The sequence below is a fragment of the Euprymna scolopes genome, chromosome 9 (assembly GCF_053919585.1).
Source record: "Euprymna scolopes isolate OS-2025 chromosome 9, ASM5391958v1, whole genome shotgun sequence".
Classification (NCBI taxonomy): domain Eukaryota; kingdom Metazoa; phylum Mollusca; class Cephalopoda; order Sepiida; family Sepiolidae; genus Euprymna; species Euprymna scolopes.
The window spans coordinates 100,881,793-100,908,763 of NC_136490.1; the positions used below are offsets into that span (position 1 = coordinate 100,881,793).

General features: G+C 32.5%; 1 protein-coding gene across 1 annotated transcript in view; it reads right to left on the reverse strand.

Moving 5' to 3' along the window:
* Positions 1–2,076, reverse strand: part of LOC145284794 (uncharacterized) — a 78,280-nt gene extending 76,204 nt beyond the window's left edge. The window contains exon 1 of the mRNA XM_080133760.1: positions 571–2,076. Within this exon, the coding sequence (XP_079989886.1) occupies positions 571–1,129 (559 nt within the window). The 5' untranslated portion in view covers positions 1,130–2,076. The remainder of the gene's footprint in view (positions 1–570) is intronic.
* Positions 2,077–26,971: the final 24,895 nt, after the last annotated feature.

Consider the following 26,971-nt stretch of genomic DNA (forward strand, 5'->3'; position numbering starts at 1 on the left):
AGTATATATATATATATATATATATATATATATATATATATATATATACATACATATATGTGTTGTCATTCGCAAACAGCTGTTTACTTCTCTTAACTTTAGAAGAAACATTTATTATCATATTTTTTTGTGTGAAAAGGTAGGAAATCTTTGATTAATATAAACATGTTTAAAAGCCACTTTGCTGTCAATTTTACCATATAATCATATTGTTTGATATAAGTTTAAAATATACATGACGAGTTTCGATCCGACAATCATTACAAAACCTATGATTTTATATTTTTGTATTTTTATTTTCATCCACCACACTCACAACCACGTGCATACACATACATACATACACACATATATACATATGCACATACATACATATATACACACACATATATACATATGTACACACCCACACACACACATATATATATATATATATATATATATATATATATATTTGTGTGTTTTGGTGTAAATAGAGCTATTTGCATGTTGTATGGAATTTGGCTTCTTATGTAATAAATGCATTTCCCTACATTTGATTCAATTATGTATTCTGTACATTTACCTTACCTGTATTGGAATGGCTTTTACGCATCCAAGGATAAATAACAACATTGTTGTCTCCTGGCGTATTTTCTCTTAATTGCTGCTGGTGCTGATGTTGCAATTGTGATTGATGTTGATGCTGCTGCAATTGCTGCTGTTGCATGTTATATCTTGCCATGTGCTTATCCTGGTTATCTGTCTGGTTGTGCTGATTAAGCTGCTCGGGTCGATTCGACCCGTCAATATGATTGTAATGCGGGCCGAGGCACGTTGACTGCAAGCGAAAGAAATGGTTCCCTGGGGAGTCCTCATGTTCTGCAGTGATAATATGTCCATTAGAATTGCTGATATCATCACAGAAATCTTTAATATTTTGTCCCGTGTTAATATTGTGATAGGTTTTGATGTTATTAGAACTGTTATTTCTATGATTTGTGTTATTAATGTTGTTGGGGTTGTGTAGGATCGCGTTGTTATTTATACATCTGTGTGTATTTAATGAATGGACGTTAGTCTGGGGATTGGCTTGGTTGTAGTGTGTCGCTGTTGAACTCTCGTCCATCAGACATGTTGTTGTTAGCATTGAGTATCGATCAATATCCCACGTGGTACTTTCAAATCACACAGCCTTCCTTTTCAAATGTTGTTTTGCTGTTATTAGTGGTAAATTCATACACGGGTGACTTGAGCTTTTACTTGGTACTGTGTGTATGTCAAATGATGGCCACTTGTATAGTTCTGTATGTGATGTTCCGCTTCTGTCACAAGATATTTGTTGAAAAGCTACTTAATCAATATTACTCAACTTTTAATTTAACTTAATATAAAAACATCGGCACTAATATTTTTGTATCCTTTATTGCGATGGCACATGTTTGAAAATGTTGTAATCCTGCTATGTTTTTATTAGTAAATTCGCAGGCATATGTATAATCTACTTCATCAGTAACGAAGTCTCTCTCAGATTCAGATTAATATTACAATTCTATTGTGTATTTATTTTATTCTCAACCATAAAACAATATTTACTTAATCATTTTCATGTTTACCGTAGGATACACGAATGTATAAAGCTTCCTCTAGATTTTCTCAACTACTTACTTCGTTTATGACGTCTAATTGAATTCTATAATTTAGCAAATTTCCTTGTCGCCATAATATACTTATCATCCGCGTATCTCTCGTAATCTATCATCCGATATTGATACCCATGATCTCATGCCCTACGCGTTTTTGCTGTTAAGAAATTTCTGTTCGGTGACTGTTCTCGTTTGCGAGTGTACGTCTTCCCAACTGCGAACTACCCAGGTGGTAACGAAGTTGTAATTATTTTTTAAATGTGTGTTTTCCACTCCGGGTAGGAAACGGACGTGTGTTCTGGTCGTTGTAACTCACCCCTCTCTCTCTCTCTCTTTCTCTCTCTCTCTCTCTCTCTCTCTCTCTCTCTCTATGTCGCGTGTTTACCTTGTAGTAAGTAGTAGTAAGAAGGAGCGTTGTTAGCTAACTGTTGCTGCTGATGTTAAAAAAAATGAAACTGAACGTCAGGCAAAGCGGGGCGGGGTATGAGAGAGTTGATAATGTTGACACTATATGGAAGAAGAATAAAAGAAGAAGAAGAAAAAGAAGAAGAAGGATCGTGCTGCCTATTGCCGTATATTTTTTTTCCTTTTTATTTATTTTTTTTTTTTTGAAAAGTTACCATCATGAGATAAGGTTCTACTTAAAAAAATACAGTGTAAGGTTCAGAATTGTGAAAGGAGAGTACATGGGGTGTTAGGGACTTGTTAAAGATTTTATTTTTATTTTGGCCCTATTTTTCCGTGATTTCACTAGACGAATAGCTATGCTGATGATTTCCGAATATAGCGTCTATTTTTATTTCTGCAGTTCTGACAATATTATGAGGTCTTCTCCGGAAATATTATATTAAAAAAAAATCTTTAAGCGCCAGAAGCGTTTCCTAGTAATTGATCGAAACAAACGCAAAAAAATCCATAGCTAAAAAAATATCGGCAATATCGCACTAAGTGCTAAAATTTGCCCGCTTCACATAGAGACAAATCAAAGCACGACTGTTTTCCCTGTGACTATAAAATAAACTTTATAAACTCCATACCCAAAATGTACGTGTTTTCTAAATGATGGCTAATTAATAAGAACATACTCTTATTGTGGGAGGCTCCCCAATAACTATACTGTGAATAGACGAATAATTAGCCCCGTTCGATGCAGTCAAAGTACTCTGCTGAATAGTGTCACATGCAATTGACATATACAACATTCTGTTAAACGTTAATCCATCGGTAACTTGATCATGTAATACACATGGAAGTAATAATTCATTAAGATCATACAAATTAGTATGAAAATTACAGCTTTAAAACAAGGCCATCGAAAGTAAGAAGATCAGATGTTAGGCGTGTTTTCTATCTATCTTATCAGCGTTGATCTGGCCCGGAACTGGGAGCACACCTTTTCTACAAGCACCGGCGGGAGCTTGGCGAATACTCGACGACTGGCAGCGATCACTATGAATCTGGTGTTGTGGGAGGTCATGTTGGTGAAGTTTTCGGGGTATGACCAAACGTAGTTGTCCAGCAGGATCATGGAAGGGACGGAAAAGGGCCAGAGAGTCGTGACACTCATTCTGAAGCTAAGCCTGGGTTTCATTGTTTTTCAGCTGCCACTGGATTGCACCAGAAAATCGACAAACACTTCAGCGCATCCAAATCCCTTTGTTGTTGACTTTCAAGCCGACTTCGAAGATGTGAGGTACGATGATATGGCCTTACTTGGAACCGAAACAAAGATAGTAGCCATGGATCGTCCGATGCGTTGAGCTGTGCACTCAAGCGATTAACCTCCCAGATTTGCATTAATAATTTTTTGGCAATAGTCCTGTTATCACAACTTGGATCAGTAGCAAGCATACGTTGTACATCGGTATCTCCGAACATTGTTTCACTCTCAGACATGATAGAAGGCACCTATCGCTCTTGAGATTTTTCACAACTGGCCAACTTGTAGATGGTCTGCAACAAACAATGAAACTGGTGTTTATCAAAAAGAAATGGAATCATGTCGTCTTTTCTAGGTCTTGTACAAGACTTATTACAGACATTCTTTAACTATTTGCGCATTACTTTCATTTCACCAATCACAACAAAACCACACGTGATCTAGCATAATAAAATATACATAATGATGGCATGTAGAAATAAACCTCATGTAGACATTTTAAAATTCAAGTTAGATTATAGTGGTAAGGTTGATAAAGATGGGAAATCTGCAGTGCGATATTGCCTATATTTTTTTATCTATGGATTTTTTTGCGTTTGTTTCGATCAATTACTAGGAAACGCTTCTGGCTTAGTGGGGGATGCTCTTTTCTCTACCCTGCAACCTCTCTCCCACAGAAGAGACGTTGTGAGGCTATCCTTGTTTTATCGTTATTTTCATGACAGGTGCTCGTCTGAGCTCCAATCTCTGGTCCCTCCTCGCCAATCTTTCACGAAAAACACCCGTCTAGCTGAATCCACTGTGATAAATTTCCCCCGCTCTATATCTCTGCCTAAATCAAAACGCGGATTCCATGAACAAAGCTTCTTTCTTAGAACTGCACGCCTGTGGAACTCTGTTCCGTCTGGCTGTTTCCCTCCGGACTACAACTTGGATGTCTTCAACTCCAATGTTAATAAATTCCAAATGAACCACCCCCTTGTACTTGCAATAACCCTTATCCATGAGTGCCTTCCGGGCCTTGATAAGTGGTGATCACTGTGTAAAAAAAAGAAGAAAATATTGAAGATAACGAAGACAAAATAATTAAGAAATAAAATGAAAAACTGCTAAAACCGTGCACGTGTTTCATGGAAAACGGATTTTAAAGTAAACATACCAAATAAAAATTATCTCCTAATTTATGGCAATTAAACACAATAGTTCACGTGTCTACTAATAGGCACATAGATCGGTTGATACCTCGTTGTTAAGCATTTACCAGTATAAGCTTACGGTCAATGGTACGTACAGTAATTTGTAGAAAAAACATTGTATACTTCTATATAGCTCGGTGTACTAGCTAGTGTCTGACATTGATATAATGTTCAATGAGGGAGCTTCGGGTCGCCAACGACTACAGTCAATTACTTCAGTACTTATTCAGCCAGATTTCTTTTCTCAAACGATATCGATGTTCAGTTATGATTCGGTAGTAATAATACCGAAGTAATTATAAAACGATTGGGTCTGTAGAAATTCCACAGGGGACTCATTCATATGTAATATGTTGATTGTAACATTCTGTAGATGTTCAGCGTATATTGAGACGCTTAGATAGTATAGTAGCTCTTTTGTTAAAACTGAAAAAATATTTATCTAAGCTGGGAGGGACGCCTGGCATAACCCGGTAGCAAAGACGTTTAAATATGTTATTTTATTTCTTGAAGATTTCGTATATATTATTATAGAGTTAATGTTATATCGATGTTTATATATTATATATTTGCGATTGCATATATATATATATATATATATATATATATATATATATATATATATATATATATATATATATCATGAGTTCCTTGAGCAATAATCGAGACCGAAACCGAAACTCATGAAGAATTCTATATAGAATAATTTATTTTTTAAAAATAGATTACTAGAATACCAGCAGTTCTAATCGAAACTGACACCAAGATTTATGAATAATTCTTGGTAAAAATTGTTTATTATTTATTAAAAAATAGATGGGTAAAGGCAATCAGCTCTGATCGAAACCGAAACCAAAGCATGTGAAAATACTTGGTAAAATTATTTATTACAAGAAATAGAAGCCCATAATAATTAAATAGCAGTCCCTCGGATGTAATCGTGACACGCACAATAAATAACACACACGTTATCCTATTAATATTATTAAACTATATATATACTCGAGGGGCTAATGGAAATTCCACAGGGAACCCATTCCTATGTAATATATTTCTGTTGGCATTCTGTAGATGTTCAGTGTAAATGGAGACGCTTGGATATTATTGTAGCTTTTTTTTGTTAAAACCGCTAATGTATTTATGTAAACAACAGGAACTCACGTGAAAGTCCAGTCGTAAAGTATGCTTAAATATGATATTCATAATTCTTACAGATTTCGTATATATTATTATAGAGTTAATATTCTATCTATTTTTATATTTTTATATTACAAAAATATATCCATATGACTTGTGTACATTAAGTTGAATCGAAATCGAAAAAAACATATATATATATATATATATATATATATATATATATATGCATATATACATATATATATATATATATATATAACTTGAGTTCATTCAGCAATAATTGAAACCGAAACCAAAACTTATGAAATATTCCTGATAAAATTATAGCTAAAATAATAGATGTTTTAAGGGCCATCAGCTATAGTAAATGCCGAAACCAAAACTTATGGAGATTTCTTGGTAAAATTATTGATGACAAGAAATAGAAGTGCAAAACAATTAAACGACCCACAATTACTACATAGTTCATAACGGCACATAATTTAAGATTAAAAATTTCTCATCCTCAAATAAGTGGTATTGTTTAGTGTGTGCGAAACGTCTGTTAAAACGTTCTTTCTGAATATTAGATTTACACATGTAAAACTTAAGATATAGAATGTTTGGACTTCAGGAATATTTTGAATTTAGTTTTATACTGTGAAAATAGCTACAAAACAGTCAAAACTTAAAGACAAGAACCATCTAGGAGGGAGTAATGTTTGAGCATACGTACATATATATTTTAGCATGAAGTCGCTTGATTTTAATCCTGTTTTATGTGTCTTGCAATAGTGTAGACGTTTACGACGAATGCTGAAGGGCTAAATAACAGGACTATTGATGGAGCGCCGTATGTTTCTTTTCGATTCACGCTGATGGCAACGAATTCATTTTTATTGTAAAATCATTAATATATATATTTGGTGCAATGCAATAATAAATAAGAAATTTGCCCTATAAATATATTCTCGTGAGAGTTTGTCTGGCTTAAGCCTGAAGAATTTTCACGATTTTTTTCATTTTCATAATTTTCAATTTAGCTTAAGCCTGAAGAATTTTCTGTGTAGCTTAATTACCATATATATTTTTCTAACTTAATATATATATATATATATATATATATATATATATATATATATATGCATGCGTGCATGTATGTATGTATATATACTCTCTTTTATTCCGATTATCCGTTTTTTATCTACATGAAATTGTATGTGGAGTTATTTTCGCATGAAACAATTCTTAATAGTTGAGCTGTTCTCGTTGTTTGGTATCAATCATCTCTTTGACACTGCTTTTCTATTTTTTTTTCGTTTTAACTTCCTAGAGCTTCTACGATTATTTGTATTATAAACACATTCATGCACCGTGTGCCTCTCAGCTTCGTGATGAGTTTAATTTATTTGCTTTATTTTCCGTCGATCTAATTTTAACTCTATGACCTATTATGTCGCAGGTCTTATCCACGTCTGATTGCCATTCTTTGATGAATTTGTCAGTTCAAGTTTTCGTGTTTAAGGATATTTTACGATTTAAAGATCTTACTGGTACTTGTGCATTTAACGAACCAGACGTATCTCAGCATTGACTCGGATTTGTCCGGCGCATGACGTCAACAGCTCGGGTTTTGCTGCTGTCTGAAAAAAACATGGTCATCAGCCAATCAAAACGCTGCGCGTTTAGTTTCAACACGACGCGCATGCTCGAGCCGAGAAGCAGACGTGAATTTCAATATGGGCGTTCGAGATGGCGGCCACTAGGAATCTCCAGCACGAATGTGGGTTGCGGTCACGCCACACAATTGTGGATTGGAAGAATTTCCTGCGAGATATATGGCGGGATTTCTTTCTCAGGAATCCCGGCAGATAGGAGGCCCAGGCCATACGGTCGGAATCGACGAGTCTTTCTTCTTCAACCGCTGGAAACACAACGTCGTCAGACGTCTAACTCCGGTCTGGTTCTTTGGTGGATACGCCGAAAAGGAGGTATTTTGTTAAACTTACCAAATAGGAATGCCGAAACCCCTCTTCGACTAATAAGAAAATAGATCCTGCCGGGGGTCATGGTCGTATAAGACTGGTGGAGGGCTTACAGCAAAGTGGGAGTAGAGGAGGGGTATCACCATTTAACTTTGTCGTCTGATGCCCTCCAAAATTCTAAGGAAAATACATCATCCTGAGAAAATATGTTCCTGGAAAAAAAAAATCTCGAAGGGATTCTGGTTTTTAAAAAAAAGTTTTCTTGTTCCTGGCAAAAAAAAAAAAAAAAAAAAAAATCCTGGTTAAAAACAGAAAGTTTTGTTCCTTTCCTTTTTCTTACGATTTCTTTTTTTACATAAATAGTTGAAAAAAAGTTTAATAAAAAACAATTTCTAACTATTATTTGTTAAATACAGAAATATCATACAAATATCATTTTTGTTGGTTATTTTACGTAAATAGTTGAAAAAAAAACAAACAAAATATTTCATTAAAAAAATGACCATTATTTATTTACAAAAAATGTTTTATGTATTTATTTTTGCAAACAGAAAACAATTTAAAACAATAATACTAATAAATAAAAACATAAATGAACGGTAGGTGTTTGCTTTTTATTTATTTATTTTCGGATGGTTCAACATTTACAATTTCATTTTACAGTTGTTTTGTAGTGTTGTTTTTATTTTATCGCCAACGCTCATTTTTATCCGTCTGTTCACATCATGCGCCGGACAAAGCCGAGCAAATGATTAGTTACGTCTGGTTCGTTAAATGCACAAGTACCATCTACCTTATATACGTGCAAACATTTCTTGTGTTAACAGTGGAAATAGTTGCATGGTTCGATGTGTATTGTATATTTTTACTAGTTATTACATCTCAGAACGTATTATTCTATATTGCAGTTACATACATCAATTTTTCATATTTATAGTGTTTGTGCTCGTCGTACAAACTCGTCCTTCGTTCAAATCATATTGATATAGTTATATAGTTTATCTTAAATACGAGTTTTTTTCCAGAGTATCATTTTCTTTTTACGATTTCCTGACATGTCATTCATCAACAGTCCTTAAACCATATTTTCTCACATCTTTTCATGATTCCATTTCCACTTGTTCATTCAGTTCTTTTAGTCTGGTGATTTTTAATGCTTGATGTTGTAAGCATTTAAGGTTGTTTTTGTTTTTTGTTTTTTTGACAACGTATTGCTTTCTGCTGTATTACGCAGATTCCGAGTTAGCCTGTAAGTTAATTGTAAGGTTCAAAAGTCCATTGAAAATGTGGGATCAGTATTGCATAATATCCGCTCACCTGACATATATTATCGTTGATATAGGTCACGTGAGCGGACGGATATGATGCAATACTGACCCCACACTTTCTATTATTAAGGTAAAAGGGAGAGTAAGAATGAAAGAGAATAATGGGGGTAGAACGGAGATCACCGGTGGACGCTTGGAGTGCCTTTAAGATGTCTCTTACCATTACAGCCTTTCCATATTTTTTTAATTTCGTTTCTCTAACCCTTATTAGAAAAGGCCGGCGTATTTAACAGAGGTTATCTTTTCTTAATCATGTTACTCACTGAAATAAAGATAGTTTCAAGATCTGAAAATGTATCTGTATTTCCCTCATGTATGCAAAAATAAATAATATATATATACAAAAGTATATATTTTAAACGTTTGAATGAATAACGAAGTCTAGTAGTAATTTGTAATGATTGATATTAATTTTTATATATAAAACATATTAAAACGATGGAGAGTATTGCCGGTAAAATGAACGAGATTTCAGTTACATGATTTAAAAAAAGGTACCGTTTCGATTCTGTATCGAATAATATAACAAGTGGTGTTGCGTTTTCTTTGTTGTTGTTGTTGGTGGTGGTGATGGTGGTAGTGTTGATCTCGTGAATGTAGCTACAGTTTTGTTTTTAATAAAACTTTCTCTGTTTTATTTAATTGCATTGGTAGGCTAAGTCTCCGGTTATGTATTTTTTGGTCTTTTTGTCAGTGTTGTTACTAAACAGACTGGTATCAAAGTTCGGATTTTCCTCATTGACGCACGAGGTGTCCTCTGGCGTTGTAAGTATTTTAATGTATTTTATTATGGTGATTCAGCGTCTTATAGTCTTTCTTGGTCATGTGATTGCCTGCCTATGGATAGTGTGGTTGAACTTGTTGCTTTGCATAATATGGTGGTTCGTCATCGTCTGTAGTGTATCCTACTAACTGTTCGTCATTTTTTTTTTTTTTTGCTGTCTAGAAACGGTTATGTTTATGGTACTATTGTGTTGTAATCGTTCTCCTGGTCATTATCGTTGCCAAATTCATTTTCGTGTAGCTTTTATGTTTTTTGTAAATCTGTGCTCCGGTTTGGTGGGCTTACAAAGTCGTCTACTTTTGCTTCGAAAATATCATTTTGGGGGAAGGGACATCCTCCACCTTTTTGTCTCTGATAGTAGTTTTTATTCTCCGATTCTTTAATGTAATTTCTCCAGATCATACATCACATTCTGGGAGATCATTTTTTTACCCTAATGGTGTAATTATTTCATTGGTTCTGTTACTGTACTGTTACTGTATAACAAAATATGTGGGTCCTTAACAGTTTCTCTTCATTGAAAATAATTTTCCATAGTTCTTCATTTGAAGTACTTAGACATGAGGTTCGATTCATCAGTCTCTCATTTTTGTTCTTGGCGTTCACCTTGGTCGATGCACCTTCAGTATCGTTTTCGCTTGATCTGTTATGTTTATAAAAACAGACTTTATGCGTATGTATTAGAAATTTGTCCACACATGAATCGAACGTAATCGCGTTCTAGTCTTGGTATCGCATGCTTCCGAAGTTTACTACTGCTTCTTTTATGGTCATGCATTACATTTATTTCTGAACGAAGCTACTTGGTGTCTCCTCAATTCCTTGCTCAATAAATCCTTACTTTCCACAAAGCTTAAATCTGGGTAAAAATGGATGATTAATATAAAATGTTACTCCTTACGCACCCTTGTGAAATTATTTGAAATATACAACTGAATTGAAGTTTTCTTTGGTTAGGTTGATGTTTGTGTAATTAATTGCTTCTTCTGTTTGATCTTGTTAAACCTCATGATGATTTTTTGTCAGTTGTAGACCTGGCTCTTTTGCTCTATAATTTTTCGATATGAAGTTAATTTTATAAGGGGAAATCAGCAATAAAATACGTTCCAAACAAATATTTCGTGAGGTTTTTACGTGAGAACATTTTCTATATGCTTTCAATCCACTATCGCTACATACTTATATTTACAGCTGATGTTATTAACTACCTCGACTAATATACTATCAAAGACTGCATTGAATACTATTGTATTCGCACTGGTAAATTCCAGCAGCACTTGTGTTAGTTTCAGACACTTATCTGTAATTTAATAAAATAACCATGTTCTATTGCATGGACCGTCACTTTCATCGACGTGATGACAAATTTTTTAGTCACTTCGGTAAGTAGTGTTATAGCTTGTGGGCTCCAGAATAATGTAATGTATTATCTGATTCTTTCGTTTTAATACGCTTGGCCCTTGACATCGTGGTCTCCATTAATTTTCTGTTCGAATAGCTTGTTATAATAGATCTCATTCGTATACCTTATTTCAGAACCTCAAGATTTGTGGTACTCCCTTCTACCTATAGCATTAATCTTTTCTACGTATAGCACCATTCTTTTCCAGATTAAGGTTATCGTTTTATCTCCATCCACCAGGCCCGCTAACACATTAGTTTCATTACTTCCATTAAACACATACTAATAAAAATGTGACTTATATTTTCATTACTTTATCTGCATTAACAGTTTTACTGTCTTATATATTTTGAACTGAGTGCATTATTTATTGCGGTCAATCTGTGACGATTGCGTTGAACATCTATTTTGGTCAGCGTTATAATTCGTTCATGCAGCGGTGTCTTTCATTTTCCTTTCCTTATGGTGGTGTTTGCAGTTTAATTCGTACTTGTATTAATAATGATTTTCATGGGGGTTACCAGCATTTTTTTAATTATTATTTTTACTAGTAAGTCTCATGGCATTTCTACGTTATAACATCTATATATAATCAAAAGTTTTGATAAAGGTGACATTTTACTGGATAGCGCCAAAATTATTTTGACAGAAAATAAATAAAAATAAGACACACAAATATGAAATAATCAATATGCCGAAGCAAATCGTATCCATTGTATTTTAAATATACAACTGACTTCAATAATATGAATTCATAAGTACTGATAAATATTCGGAAAATAATACTATAGTACATAATCAAATACAAATAAAAAACACTCCTATTGTAAGATATACTCTTCAATTTATTCTTTACGTCCAGCACCTATTGAGTGACAATATCTATTTTGTTTGTTTCCTTCGACTGTTTGCCACAATGTAACGTTCATTTACATTTTCGCCGCTGAAAAACTGCTGCATGTCAAAATTAATACGAGTTTCATTCTCACGCCATTAGAACAATGATCATATATTATCATTATTATTATTCACTTAGTATGAGTGTTCATGCAGGTCCAACTCCAAGATTTATCTTTGAGAACATCCTGCAGTATTTATGTGAGTCTGAGTAACAAGAATTTCTTCAAAGTGTCAGTATCTCTTTCGAAAATGTTTCCAAATTAGTTTGCATTATCAAAATAGCCGTTTTCCATAGACATCGTTGGTAACGACCATTATTCCTCACTATAATTTGGGAGGCAAAAAGCTTCCGAATGTTCATTTAGTACCTTCTCTCCCGGTGTTTTCATACTCCCTGGCGATTCTAACTTAATTAATGTAGCGCCAGTTTATGATAACATGAAAATATGGCGGATGGTCAGGGTGAGGAGGTGTTACCTTACAATTATGCAGTTCAGGGGTTTTTAATGATTCATGTAATGTTTCTTTGTAATTTATAATTGTTTTCTACATGTCCGTCTTGTGGCTATGTGCTATGTGCATTCGTTTTAAAGGGTTTCCTTAATATGTCCTCAGTGTTACCCATTGTATTATCGAAGCTAATTTCTAACTTCTCCCTTTTTTTCAAAGTGTTTTGGTATTGTTCCTTTCGCTACTACTATTAATGGTGTTATCGTGACTTTCTTCGATCATCACTATCTCGTTGAACTTTCTTGCCAATTAGAACATTAGTCCCGGTTCTCTGTCTTCTTAATCTTCAATCATTCGTCTGTTGGAACAGCAAAATCTCCAGTCTGAGAGGGTATTTCCTTCTTGAAAACTATGATGATATCCAGTATTCTTTTCTTGGATGGAGTTATCCGTTTGTATATTCCTGTCTATACGATTTTGTGACTCATTTCTAAGTACAGTTGTTTGTTTTTGCTTGTGTCATTTATCTAGGTTTTAAATAGTTAGCATAATTTCAAGTGTACTGCCTTCGCCACGTGCAGATTTTAATATTCTTTTGTGGCAAGTTTGCTGCATTCACTTATGTGATTGATTGTTTCGTCTCTTTTTCTACAGATTGTGACTTTGCAGTTTATTGTGCCTTGTTGATCCATGCCTTGATGTTATTGGGTTTAATCGTGTTATGTTGTGCGACTATTATTAGGGGATTCATTTCCTCTGTTTGTTGCCATGCCCAAGTATAATCCTAAGTCTGACCTTTTGTCATCTTTACGAATCGTCCCTGTTGCTGTTTTTTTTTTGTCTTATATATTTCCTCCTTGCCTCTCTTTTCAGTTTCCTTCGTTTCATTTTCCCGTGTACCTTGCTGCAGTAATTATTCTTTCTGTGCTCTGTATTATGTAATTTTCTCATTCCTTTTTTGTGTCATTTGCACAATCCTCTATACAAAGCAGTTCCATTCCTCTGTTTTTCCTCTTGACATAGCGCCGATCACCATCATATTCTGGTTTTAGTGCATTGTGCCTAGTCATGAGTTTTTTTTACAATATTCTGGTCGTAATTAATCGGTTCTTCTTTGGTCTAATCTATAAAAGGGCAATAGTATCTTATTAGTGCTATTGCGCATGTTTTATATCTTTACTACGTTTCTACAATATAGTTGATTTTAAATAAACTTTCCGTTCCTTCTGAGGTATGTCTTTCTAATTGTTGTTCCCATTCCTGTTATTTGGATTGTGTCTGCTTACAGAACCCCAAAATCTTTGTAACGGTCATACTCACCTCGTGCTCTCATTAATATTTAGGTAGGAAGTAACGTGACTTTCGTAATATATGTCATTAAGACGTGTGAGCTGATAAATGACGTCATCTCTGAAGTCCTTGTAAGCAAGATCTGTGAAGCAATCGGATGTCTGTAATGAATCAATATATTTTACAAAAAAACAATCAGGGAACTTAAAAGCTGTATTAAAAAATGAAAAATAAAGAACATGATTATTTGTACTAAAAAATGTTCAATAGTTAAAAAGAAATATTCAAAACGTAAGGGTGTTGTGTTTATGCGCAAAAAATAATTTAACATTTCATTCGTTTGTTCGTGGATTTTAAAAACAAAAAGGTGTTCATTATCAACTTATAAATTACATATAAATAGATGAAAAACGGAACACTTTTCGATTTATAGGAAAACTATTCTCATTTAATATATAAAATAATATGTATGTAAAATTATGTATTATGTTTGGTGCAAAGCATGAATTATGAATTACGGCAAAAAGTAGTAAGCAAAACGATTAATATTTTAGTTGAAACATACAAAAAGCAATTACAATTAAACGATTAATATTTTAGTTGAAATATACAAAAAATGCAATTACAATTAAACGATTAACATTTTAGTTGAAATATACAAAAATGCAATTACAATTAAACGATTAATATTTTAGTTGAAACATACAAAAATGCAATTACAATTAAACGATTAATATTCTAGTTGAAATATACAAAAAATGCAATTACAATTAAACGATTAACATTTTAGTTGAAATATACAAAAATGCAATTACAATTAAACGATTAACATTTTAGTTGAAATATACAAAAATGCAATTACAATTAAACGATTAATATTTTAGTTGAAACATACAAAAATGCAATTACAATTAAACGATTAATATTTTAGTTGAAATATACAAAAATGCAATTACAATTAAACGATTAACATTTTAGTTGAAATATACAAAAATGCAATTACAATTAAACGATTAACATTTTAGTTGAAATATACAAAAATGCAATTACAATTAAACGATTAATATTTTAGTTGAAACATACAACAATAAATATATTTAAAAAATTTAAAAAAGACAATATTTTTAAGTCAGACGAGAAAAATATATTTTTGTAGTCAAACTAACAACAATATTTGCTTTTAATCAAAACGAGCAATATATTTTTCAAAATCTAAACGAATTACAATACTTATTAAATCAAAACGACTAACAATATTTTTCATACTAAAACGAACAACATTTTTTTTTTAAATATAAGAGAATTACAATACTTTTTAAATCGATTGGTATTTTAAAATTAAAGCGAAGAACAATATTTTGTAAAAATCTAATCGAATAAAAATATGTTTGAAAATCTAAACGGATTTCACTACTTGTTAAATCAAAACGACCAATAATTATTATTTTTTAAATTTAAATTAAGAACAATATTTTGTAAAAATCTAATAAACTACAAATGTTTTTAAAAATTTAAACGAATTACAATACTTATTAAGTCAAAACGACCAATAATTATTATTTTTTAAATTTAAATTAAGAACAATATTTTGTAAAAATCTAATCAACCACAAATGTTTTTAAAAATTTAAACGATTTACAATACTTATTAAATCAAAACGACCAATAATTATTATTTTTTAAATTTAAATTAAGAACAATATTTTGTAAAAATCTAATCTACTACAAATGTTTTTAAAAATCTAAACGAATTACAATACTTATTAAATCAAAACGACCAATAATTATTCTTTTTTAAATTTAAATTAAGAACAATATTTTGTAAAAATCTAATCAACCACAAATGTTTTTAAAAATTTAAACGATTTACAATACTTATTAAATCAAAACGACCAATAATTATTCTTTTTTAAATTTAAATTAAGAACAATATTTTGTAAAAATCTAATCAACTACAAATGTTTTTAACAATCTAAACGAATTACAATACTTATTAAGTCAAAACGACCAACAATATTTTTTTAATTAAAACGAACAACAATATTTTTTTTATAATTGACAGCGGACGATATTTAATCAAGATAAAAAAATACATAGTATTTAACATGCAAACGAACCATATATGGGTTTATCTAAAATTCACATGATAATTCAACAAAAATAAGAACAATTTAAATTCCATTAAATAATGTTAATATAAAAAACTAAGTTACTAGCGCAGAATAATTTTTATAGTATATATTAAACATGACAAAAATCAGCTTTTTTTTAATTTAACATACATTTGGAAAACATGGCAAAAAAGCATATATAACAAATGTTACCAAAGTAAAAATACGTTACTTTTCCAGCTAACTGGATGTTTTCTTTTAGTAGTTTTACTTAATGTAACATCTTTATTTTGCTCGGGAAGCAAGTTGTGGAAAATGTTATACAAACATAAGAAACAATGCTCGAGAATATCATTTATATATTTGAAATCTCGACAACGACAATAATTTTGCAAAATACTTTTAGACACCCACTCAATAAATTTCACGTGCACACATATGTCGTCTGGCGTTCTAACAGTGTTTCTTTCTATATTTAAAATAAATTTCGATATTTTTTAAATACCTTGCGGCTATTTTTCTTGAGCTTGTGTAACGCTTGATACTAATGTTCAGATGTGCTCATTCGTCCATACCGAATTATATTCGAATATCCTGTCTATATTTATTAGCGTCTCTACTCGAATATCCTGGCTATATTTATTAGCGTCTCTACTTATTTGCCATCCATATACAGAAGGTGGTTATTGCATTGTATTAGTTTACTTGTATCGAGCTTTTAATTTTCATAGTATATTGCTGTGCTATCATAGTGATAGAGAGTATGTCTCTTCATATAATAATCTCTCTAAATTGTTGTCCATCACCTGCCATTTCGACTCTCTTTATTCGCAACAAAATCGATACTCTTGCCTGATATAAACGGAATTCGAAAACAGTAGTTGTACACGAGGCTACTCTACTCTCATATTCTTGTAGAGGTTGGCCATATTGGCTTTTTCAGACAAATCTCCCGAACTATGACAGTACTGAAACGGTTTCCTTTCCAAATTTTTAGTTTCCCTTTTTAAAAAGAAACATATGATCTAATGGATGAACAAATTAAAGATTGAATCAATAATAATAATAATAATAATAATAATAATAATAATAATAATAATTAGTAGTAGTAGTTTAATCTATCTTAAGCTTACATTATACAAAGTCATACTCATGCACGAGTCAGAATCAAATACTTTTGGCCGAATATGTCCTTTCTTTAAATGCTCATTTAATCATATATTGAATAAATGAACAAGGTCAAGTTCATAAATTTACCTCATTTTATGCGTCCGGACTCAAGCCAAAAATAAGCACAAATCTATAAAAACTTACAGGAAAATAACACGTATAGGACTAAAATTTTGGCATAGAAATTCACTCGCTATTTCCTAAGACATAAATATAGATAACCCATAATTCTTTAGATTTTTAACATGCCAGAAAATTCAGATCATTTTATAAGCATTTATCTACGCATCTGTTTATACATGAAGTGCATGTGGGTATGGTGTACAGTCATTTAAAGATTTCCATAGCAGAACGTTCTGGCATCGTTTAATCTATTAGTCAGCCATATTTTATATTAAAACCAATTTAAATCTAAACGTTTCTAAGATATAAAGCATCTCTTAGAATTATTATTTAGATCTTTCTTATTGTACTAAATCAAATTGTTTCTCTTTTAACATAAAATTAGTTTACGTTCTGCAAGAAATTGCTTTTTAATCAATTAAGGTATAGGGAAATTTGTAAAATAAACACAATATCATAAAAAAAATTAGTAAGAGAAGCTGACACTTTTAAGAATTTCCTCCAAACATGATTATAATTTGTTACGAAATGCATGTAATTTAATATTTCTATTGTACAGTGTATCGAAATGACTAACATAAATTATACTTGTTATATTATCCCAATCAAAGCATGTTTATTTTTATAGAATCTATTTTAAATGCGAGCAGACAATTTCAGATTACACAATATAAACCTATTAAATATTTTCGAGGAGAAATATTTCAATATTCAACGCCATCCTTTCAGGTTTCAAGGAAAAAGTTTATATAACTATGCACAAGCAGTCTGCCATAATGCATTTTTATGTAATATTTTAATATTTAAAAACATATTGAGATTCTGTTTTACCAAGTAGTCTTCGCGTGTTGAATGTTCCGTTTACTTTTTCAGAGCTTTAAAGCAGAAAAGATTTCATTAATTACACTTAATAAAGAATATAGGTTACACTGTGTATTTTTAATAATGGACAAATCTGCTTTAGAAAGTACATTTAATATTGAGATAAAATATTGAGTAGCATCGTAGGGGTGATTTTCCATGAATTCTCATTACACACATATGCACACACAAGTACATATATATATATATATATATATATATATATATATATGTGTGTGTGTGTGTGTGTGTGTGTGTGTGTGTGTGTGTGTGTGTATGCGTGTGTATATATTTTGGCACCAAGTCATTATTCAATCATCTGTGATTGAACACGACAGAGCTATTCATTTAAGATTTTTAAATATCTTTTCAATTCGTTGAGCGTTTTATAATTTAACATTTATATAATGGCGCCCACAATTTGTTGTTTCTTCGCAAGCGCTGTAACTCGGAGCACCAATAGAAAACGTTGAGAAGAATATGGCCGACCAACAACTTTTGGGCGCCATATTATGCAACATGCCAGTTGAAATGAAATAAGAAAAGGCCGCTCGGTCACTTGAAACGATATCCAAAAACATCGGAAAAGAGAATAACTCTGCTGTGTTAAAGCAGACGTGCTTGAATATATATATATATATATATATATATATATATATATATATATATATATATATATATATATATATATATAGGGTGTCCGTAAAGTTACTATACAGTCTTACAAGTTTCTATACAGACACCCTGTAATATATTAACAGTACAGTAAGATATTGTAAAACAATAAGACTGTATAGTAACTTTACGGACACCCTGTATATACATATATATATATATATATATATATATATATATATATATAGAGAGAGAGAGATAGAGAGAGAGAGAGAGGGGAAATGGTAATAATTAAAAACTGAAGAAAGTGCTCAATACTTTTGTAGAGCAAATATGCGTTTTATTTTTTATTACCGTATCTTTCTGTTAAGTTACATTATTGTTTCAGCTACTCGGCCGTTTTTTTTTGGCCGTCTGTAGCTTCCTCAGACTTTTACAGAAATGTTCGCTATTTTTGGAATGAAAGAGTGAAAGAGTGAATGAGGTAAGGGGGATGCGAGGAGGGCGGAAGAAAGAGAGGAAGTGAACAAGGGAGTGGTGGGAGGGGAACTTGTATGTCGGTAATGTTTTAGTTTTGGTGTTTAAGGAACTTGTGGGGAGGGCCTGGGAAGATTATTTCTGGTGTGGCTGAGGGTATAGGAATGCATGGAGGGGAAGGCGAATATGTGGGGGTGGGAGGAGGGGGTTACTTTAAAATTCGAGTCTTAATGTTAAAGTTTTTATGCTTCTCGTTGGTGAGATGATTTCTTGGTAAGTATGGCTTGACATGTTGGGTGTTCGTTTATGTTTGGAGGCGGGGGGGGCTATGATTCGGTTTATTTATTTTTAGTTTTTATTTTGTTGTTACTTGTTTGGAGAGGGTTAGGTAGCGTTCGCGGGCACGGGTACACACATGCGCACGTACACACATATATACTTCAAAGAAACGGTAACATGTGCACATACATCCCCACCCTGGCGTGCAAATATATGCACATACGTGCGCCTGCATGCATAGACACCCGCGTTGCTTCCGCATTACGTCAAATTTTCTTTAAGGTGCTAAAATTGGGTACGGGTGCGTAGGCATGGATGCGCTCATACACAGATAAATACACACATCGACGCCCCTGCACCCAAGGAGGCGAGTATACGGGCCCGTATAATGTGAAAATGTGCATATACATACCAAGCCCCCCCTCTAACCGTCCCTCTTGTTTTCTTTCTCTCTTTCTTCTGCCCTCCTCGCACCCCCCTGACCTCATTTACTCTTTCACTCTTTCATCCAAAATAGCGAACATTTCTGTAAAAGTCTGAGGAAGCTACAGACGGCAAAAAAAACAGCCGAGTAGCTGAAATAATAATGTAACTTAACAGAAAGATAGTGTAATAAAAAATAAAACGTATATATATATACATATATATATATATATATATATATATATATATAAATATATATATATATGCGTATATTATTTACATTTTATACAATCTTTCGCATTCTGAAAATCCTATTATAAGTTGCTCGTTTGGTTAGCATTGCTGGATGGCGTCGTCCTTTCGAGTTAAAAACTCCTACATGTGAGACATCGGCTTGGGTTATTGACTGGTTGGATGGCCGCGTCCCTTGTCGAGACGAAGTAGGTTCATTTCACAGTCGGATTTCGGCGCGGTTTACTTGATCTGTGTTGGCTAATATAAATTCTTGTGCCGGAGCGTTTGCTCAATTGGTAGAGTGTTTGCCTCGCATGCAAGAGGCTCCGGTTTCGAATCCTGAGTTCGGATGTGCCTAAATGAGGGCGAAACTCGAGTCTTGGACTTCCGGTTCGTTGACTTGCATGGCTCTTGTGAGCTGCGACGTTGTTCGGCTGTTGAATTTATTATATACAATCTCTCACATTCTGAAAAGCACGTATAATTACTTGATTTTTGGTAGATTTTTATGTACACATTCTGTTACGGAAATGAAAAAAACACCTCAATAAATTTCGAGATCAGTATATATATATATATATATATATATATATATATATATATATATATATATATATATATATATATATACTAACCCCGAAATTTATTGGGGTGTTTTTTCATTTCCGTAACAGAATGTGTACATAAAAATCTACCAAAAATCAAGTAATTGTATAATCAATATAAATTTTCACCGAGTAATAAGTAAATAATAAATTGTATATGCGTGTTACGTTTTGTCATATTCGTTGTATAAATATATTTTTGAAACTTCATAGCACCTCCTCATTTGTCTCTTTTTCGACCCTTTAATTTCAAGAGATCTATTAAGCACTCATTTTTTAAGGAGCGTGAACGAGTGTAGAATAAAACCATAGAGTGTCTTCGATATCGAAGATTGAAATTTGAAATTTAAATTCGTAAATTTGAATGTGTTTAGTGTTTTTTTTCTATATTTTGCATTTTGAAGTGTAAAATTCATTTGTTCTGTTATCAATAATTATTATTTTTCAGATGCGGACAACAAAATACTTTTTAAGAAACCGCTAAAGTGTGCATACTTTTAAATCTTTAAATAAAATCAAATATATAAGTTTAGAATGTGTATACTTTTTATGTTCCAGTACATAGAAAAACGACACTAAAAATAAATAAATAAATAAATAAAACACAGTGTGTGAAAATTATGACTAATTATTATATCTGCAGGTGTCGTTTTACCTGAGAGTTTTCTTAAAGATACAGTAGCCAGCTGCGGTTAACAAATGTTGTTATCTCCCTTTTAGAAAATTAACTATAACTATGAAGTCATGAATTTCCCTAGATTATGACTGTGACATCGCAACAAATTGCATCCCCCAGAGGGTGACCAAAAACGGCTCTTGTAAAGGTCCTTTCATGCCATGATGAAGTTGCTTGAACCCTTTCTGTAAAAGCAGGTATATAGCCAAATGATCCCAACACTTTCAGCGTGCCTCACTGTTGAATGTGTCAAACGCTTTGGTCCGCAAACCCCTGGCAAAGAGGTATACGCAGCTGAATTCACTTTTCTAAAGGCTCTTTAGCAGTAAACACCATATCTACGGTCACTCCTCCACCTCTTACACAAGACTAGGTCTTCGGAATGATATCATGATAGATATACGTCTCCAATCAGTTTAGCAAGAGCCGTGCAAATACCTTTCACCGGTAGTCAGCAGCGAGATATCGCGATAGTTTCCACAATCAGACCTTGCACCCTTTCATTTGTACAACATAATCAGGATGGCATCATGGGAAACAGTGTCATCATTCCATATGGCAGTATCCAAGAGTGGATCGCACAATGTGCATTAACACAGCAATGTTTCAGCAGCTCAACGGGAATGCCATCCAGCCCAAGGGCTTTGTTTGAGTTGATCTGCTTGATGCAGGCAACTGTTTCCACGAGAGTTGGCTCAGTATCAAGTTCCGAACGAAAAGGGATACTTTCTATTGCATCAACATCAACATTGGATGGGTTGTAAAACAGATCCTGAAAGTGTTCATGCCATAAGTGCATAATTTCCTAATAGGATTTCACCAGGAGTAGTGTAGTTGTATATGATTTAGGGCCATAGACCTTACGAAGCAAAGCGTAGAAAGTTTTAAGATCTATATGAACGTGGGAAGTCTGTACCTCCTCGATGGCGATTTTCGTAGTTAATTTGAAGTTTTTCCAAGGGGTGGAGACTTGTAAGTGTTTATTATTCATTGAGCATACCAATGAATAATAAACACTTACAAGCCTCCATCCCTTGGAAAAACTTCAAATTAACTACGAAAATCGCCATTTCTACATCTCCAACACATTTGAAAATAATTTCTGACGAGGACGCATCACAGACCGTCTGAAACGCGCGTAAAAACGATTTCAATGAATTAAAAACATTATTACAATGATCCAAACATAATTCTCAATGAAAAACCAAGACACGGAATAATAAAATAATGTTAAAAAATACACATTGTTGGTGACTACTCCCTTACTTAAATATACATCTTTCTTTCGTTGGAATTTCTTAACCCATTTTATATATATATATATATATATATATATATATATATATATATATATATATATATATATATATATATATATATATATAGCAAACGAGGTAAAGAGAAGAAAAATAGGGGAGTCAACTGACGAGGACGTTTATGCCATCCTTGCGTAAAAAAAATGGTCTACGCCCCTTATCTAAATAATTATGTAATTTACAATTTTGAATGTAGTTGCAGTGCTAACTATGTGAGTCGAACGACATTATGATTGGATGGAAAAGTCCAACAAGTACTACCAATATCAGTAATAGGACATACCGAAAAACAGGCGTAATTGCCAATATATGTAGGTCTTTAATTACTGACTACCTTATACAAAACTCGTCTTGTGCAACGAACTTTATCACGAATTATTTTTCAATCCTGAGTCATTCTCACACAGTTTTTTATTTAAAGATCTTTGCGACTGTTTACGTCCGGTTGAGGATGCCCTCTCTCTGTAAGCAGATTAATTCCTCTTGGTTTTGAGCATGATTAGTCTCTAAAATCTTCGAGTAATATAACGTTGCTGTATTTCAATCGCTTTCTCCCAATTTTCCCGCAATACATAACGTAAGGTTACGTTATTTTTATTTGTAACTATTTTCTATTCCCATTCGTGTTTTTCTCTCTCTCAAATCCCTCGATACATCTTTGATGAAGCGAGGGCGAAACCCGCCAGTTTACTCCCCCATTTTTCTTCTCTTTACCTCGTTTGCTATATATATATATATATATATATATATATATATATATATATATATATATATATATATATATATATATATACTAGCAAAATACCCGTCGTTGACTGGGTTAAAACAGCCTACAAAAAATGGAATCTGATTTATTAAAGTATGATAGGTTATGAAAAGGAAGGGTTGTAAAGAGATAGCTTCAAATTTGGGGGGTATCAAAACAAAAAAAAATATGAGGAAAATAAAAATAAAAAACATAAACCCTATAATTTATTATACCATACTTGTGCACACTGAAACACTTATCACAATATTCTGTGGATCTATATTAAAAAACCGTGTTAAGCTTTACGGCATATTTCCATTCTATGGAGGTCAGGCGCGAACGCAGACCCCATAATTTTATTATACTATATTTCTTCAAACTAAAACATAATTATCAAAGTATACTTACGCAGATGGATGTGAAAAGTATTTATAAAAGTTTATGCCTACTTCCATTCTATGGAGGTCAGGCGCGAACGAAGACCCCATAATTTTATTATATCACCCCTATTTAAGTTAAAACATACTTATCAAAGTATTCTTATGTACATCTATATCAAAAACACTTGTAAACGTTTTTTTTTAATTTTTAAATTTTTTATTTCCATACTTTTTTGATCAGGCGCGAACGCAGACCCCACAATTTTAATGGACCACCGTTCTGCCAGATCAAACATACAAATTCCTCTGGCTCGATTCATCTTCTATCATTATATGTAATCAGTTTTTTAAAAATAGTCAACCATATAGGATCCTATTCGTGATCAGACACACACACACACACATACACACATACATTCAGGTTTATATTATAGAAGATATATATACATATACATATATATATATATATATATATATATATATATATACATATGAATATTTATGAAAAAATAGGAAAAGTATAAAACTTTATAATCTTTTTTTATTCGTTTTCTGTTGATGACGTGCAGGAATACAAAATATTATTGTAAAGAAATTAAAAAAAAAAGTTTACATGTACATCATTTTCGACCGATCCTTCAGTCTTCAACAGTGAAGTAAAAGTGAAGTGTATGCACGGAGGAGTAGCAGAAAGGAAGAGGAAGAAGAAGAAGTTATGTCTAATGCGAAGGTTGCACGTCAATCTTAAATACGTGTACATATATGTACGCACATACACACATGCACACAATACATATACACAGATAAAAGATAAAGAAAAATATTACAGTAAATAAATATAGTGAAACGCGCATGAAACAGTTTAATATTTTTAATTCTAACAAAACTATTTATTTCGAGAGAAATCAAAAATTCAATGGATAGAAGACGTTATTAGGAGAAATGCTGTAAAATCATTTGTAAGCCAACGGCTATTTTTCGATCAAAAAAGAACGAATACGTCGCTTCCAAATTCAACCGTATTTTAAGACTGATACAATACTCTCCTATTTATATATTTCATACAATAATATGTACATACACGTGTGCGCATATACATACACGTATAGACAGCTTTACATATGTACAGAATCCTATTAAGATACATAAGCAAATGTGTGGAGAGTGACGGAGAAAGAGGAGGCAGGAAAGGGAGATATTGTATTCCTGCACGTCACCAATAGAAAACGAAAAGCTACAAACCTGTATACTTTTCGTGTTCTTTTTTTATACTTCTTCATATGCACATATAGATATATGTATATACATATACACACAATATACAATATATATATATATATATATATATATATATATATATATATATATATATATATATATATAGCAAACGAGGTAAAGAGAAGAAATGGGGGAGTCAACTGACGGTTTTCGCCCTCGCTTCATCAAAGATGTATCGAGGGATTTGAGAGAAAAAAAAACACGAATGGGAATCGAAAATAGTTACAAATAAAAATAACGTAACCTTACGTTATGTATTGCGGGAAAATTGGGAGAAAGCGATTGAAATACAGCAACGTTATATTACTCGAAGATTATAGAGACTAATCATGCTCAAAACCAAGAGGAATTAATCTGCTTACAGAGAGAGGGCATCCTCAACCGGACGTAAACAGTCGCAAAGATCTTTAAATAAAAAACTGTGTGAGAATGACTCAGGATTGAAAAATAATTCGTGATAAAGTTCGTTGCACAAGACGAGTTTTTCTATAAGGTAGTCAGTAATTAAAGACCTACATGTATTGGCAATTACGCCTGTTTTTCGGTATGTCCTATTACTGATATTGGTAGTACATGTTGTTGGACTTTTCCATCCAATCATAATGTCGTTCGACTCACATAGTTGGCACTGCAACTACATTCAAAATTGTAAATTACATAATTATTTAGATAAGGGGCGTAAGACCATTTTTTTACGCAAGGATGGCATTAACGTCCTCGTACAGAATACAACACGCACACTGGAAGCAATTTTGCACTGTTGGGCAAAATTCCCACTTACTGTCCCCAGCCAAGGTAAACGTAGATATACTGAATTAAATTTTAGTCACAGAGGACTCTGCTAGATTCTTTTGTATAACTGACATAATCACATCCAATATAAACATTACATACGTGTATATATATATATGTATATGTATATATATATATATATATATATATATATATATATATATATATATATATATATATATATGCTTAGTCAACCACGCTATCATAACCATCATTTGAATTATGATTTTTCATGATTATTCTAATATACCTAAATAAAATAAATCATCGTAATTCTTATTCGATACCGGCTAATTATGCTTCATCTTAACCGGCTACTAAAGCTTCACCTTAACTTTAAGGACTTTTACTTTTATGAGCGAGTATAAATGAGCATTATCTTTAAAAAAATATAGAATATTAACATATACATTTTGATTTCTCATTCGTCATTGTCGCCATCAATATCGTCATAGAAATTATTGCGAATAAAATACGAAGAAAATCGAGTAGGATTGAAAATTGAGTGTATAGTTATACACATTTGCAACTGGTTATATGCTATCAATACACTAGCATAGAATAAAGGGAGAGTAGTAGTCCATAAATAGAAATATGTAATGTGAAGTGAATTATTTTTGTAAAGTCAGTACATCTCAGATAATGGCGGCAATAAAATGAACCCAATAACTGTCGCCCGATCATTACATCCAGCAACATAGAAAAACATTTGGAAAATATTTATAAGAAATGCAGCCAATTATTAATATTTCGGGGGAAAATATGAGAGTGTGTGTGTGTATATGAAAAAGGGAGACAGTCGAATATTTTATTTGGTCCGATAACAGCGGAAATGCAACATGGGGAGGAGTGTGATAAAGAGGCAAACGTTTATTCACAATAATCAGTTCTTGTAAACATAAATGTTATGACTTCCGTTCGGCGCTGACAGTCGTTGAGGGCAACAAAGTTCGTTACTCTTTTTTGGCTCAATGCGCATTCCTCTCGCAAGAGAAAGTGCTTTTTGTTTTGTCTTTTTTTTATTTTTACTAATTCACACCAAAATATGATGACGTGTTTGGATTTCAAGACGAACTTTTTTTTTGGCGATTTCCCACTTGTTCTGCTTCCAAATTTAACACCGTCTCTCATAACATTACTTCCTG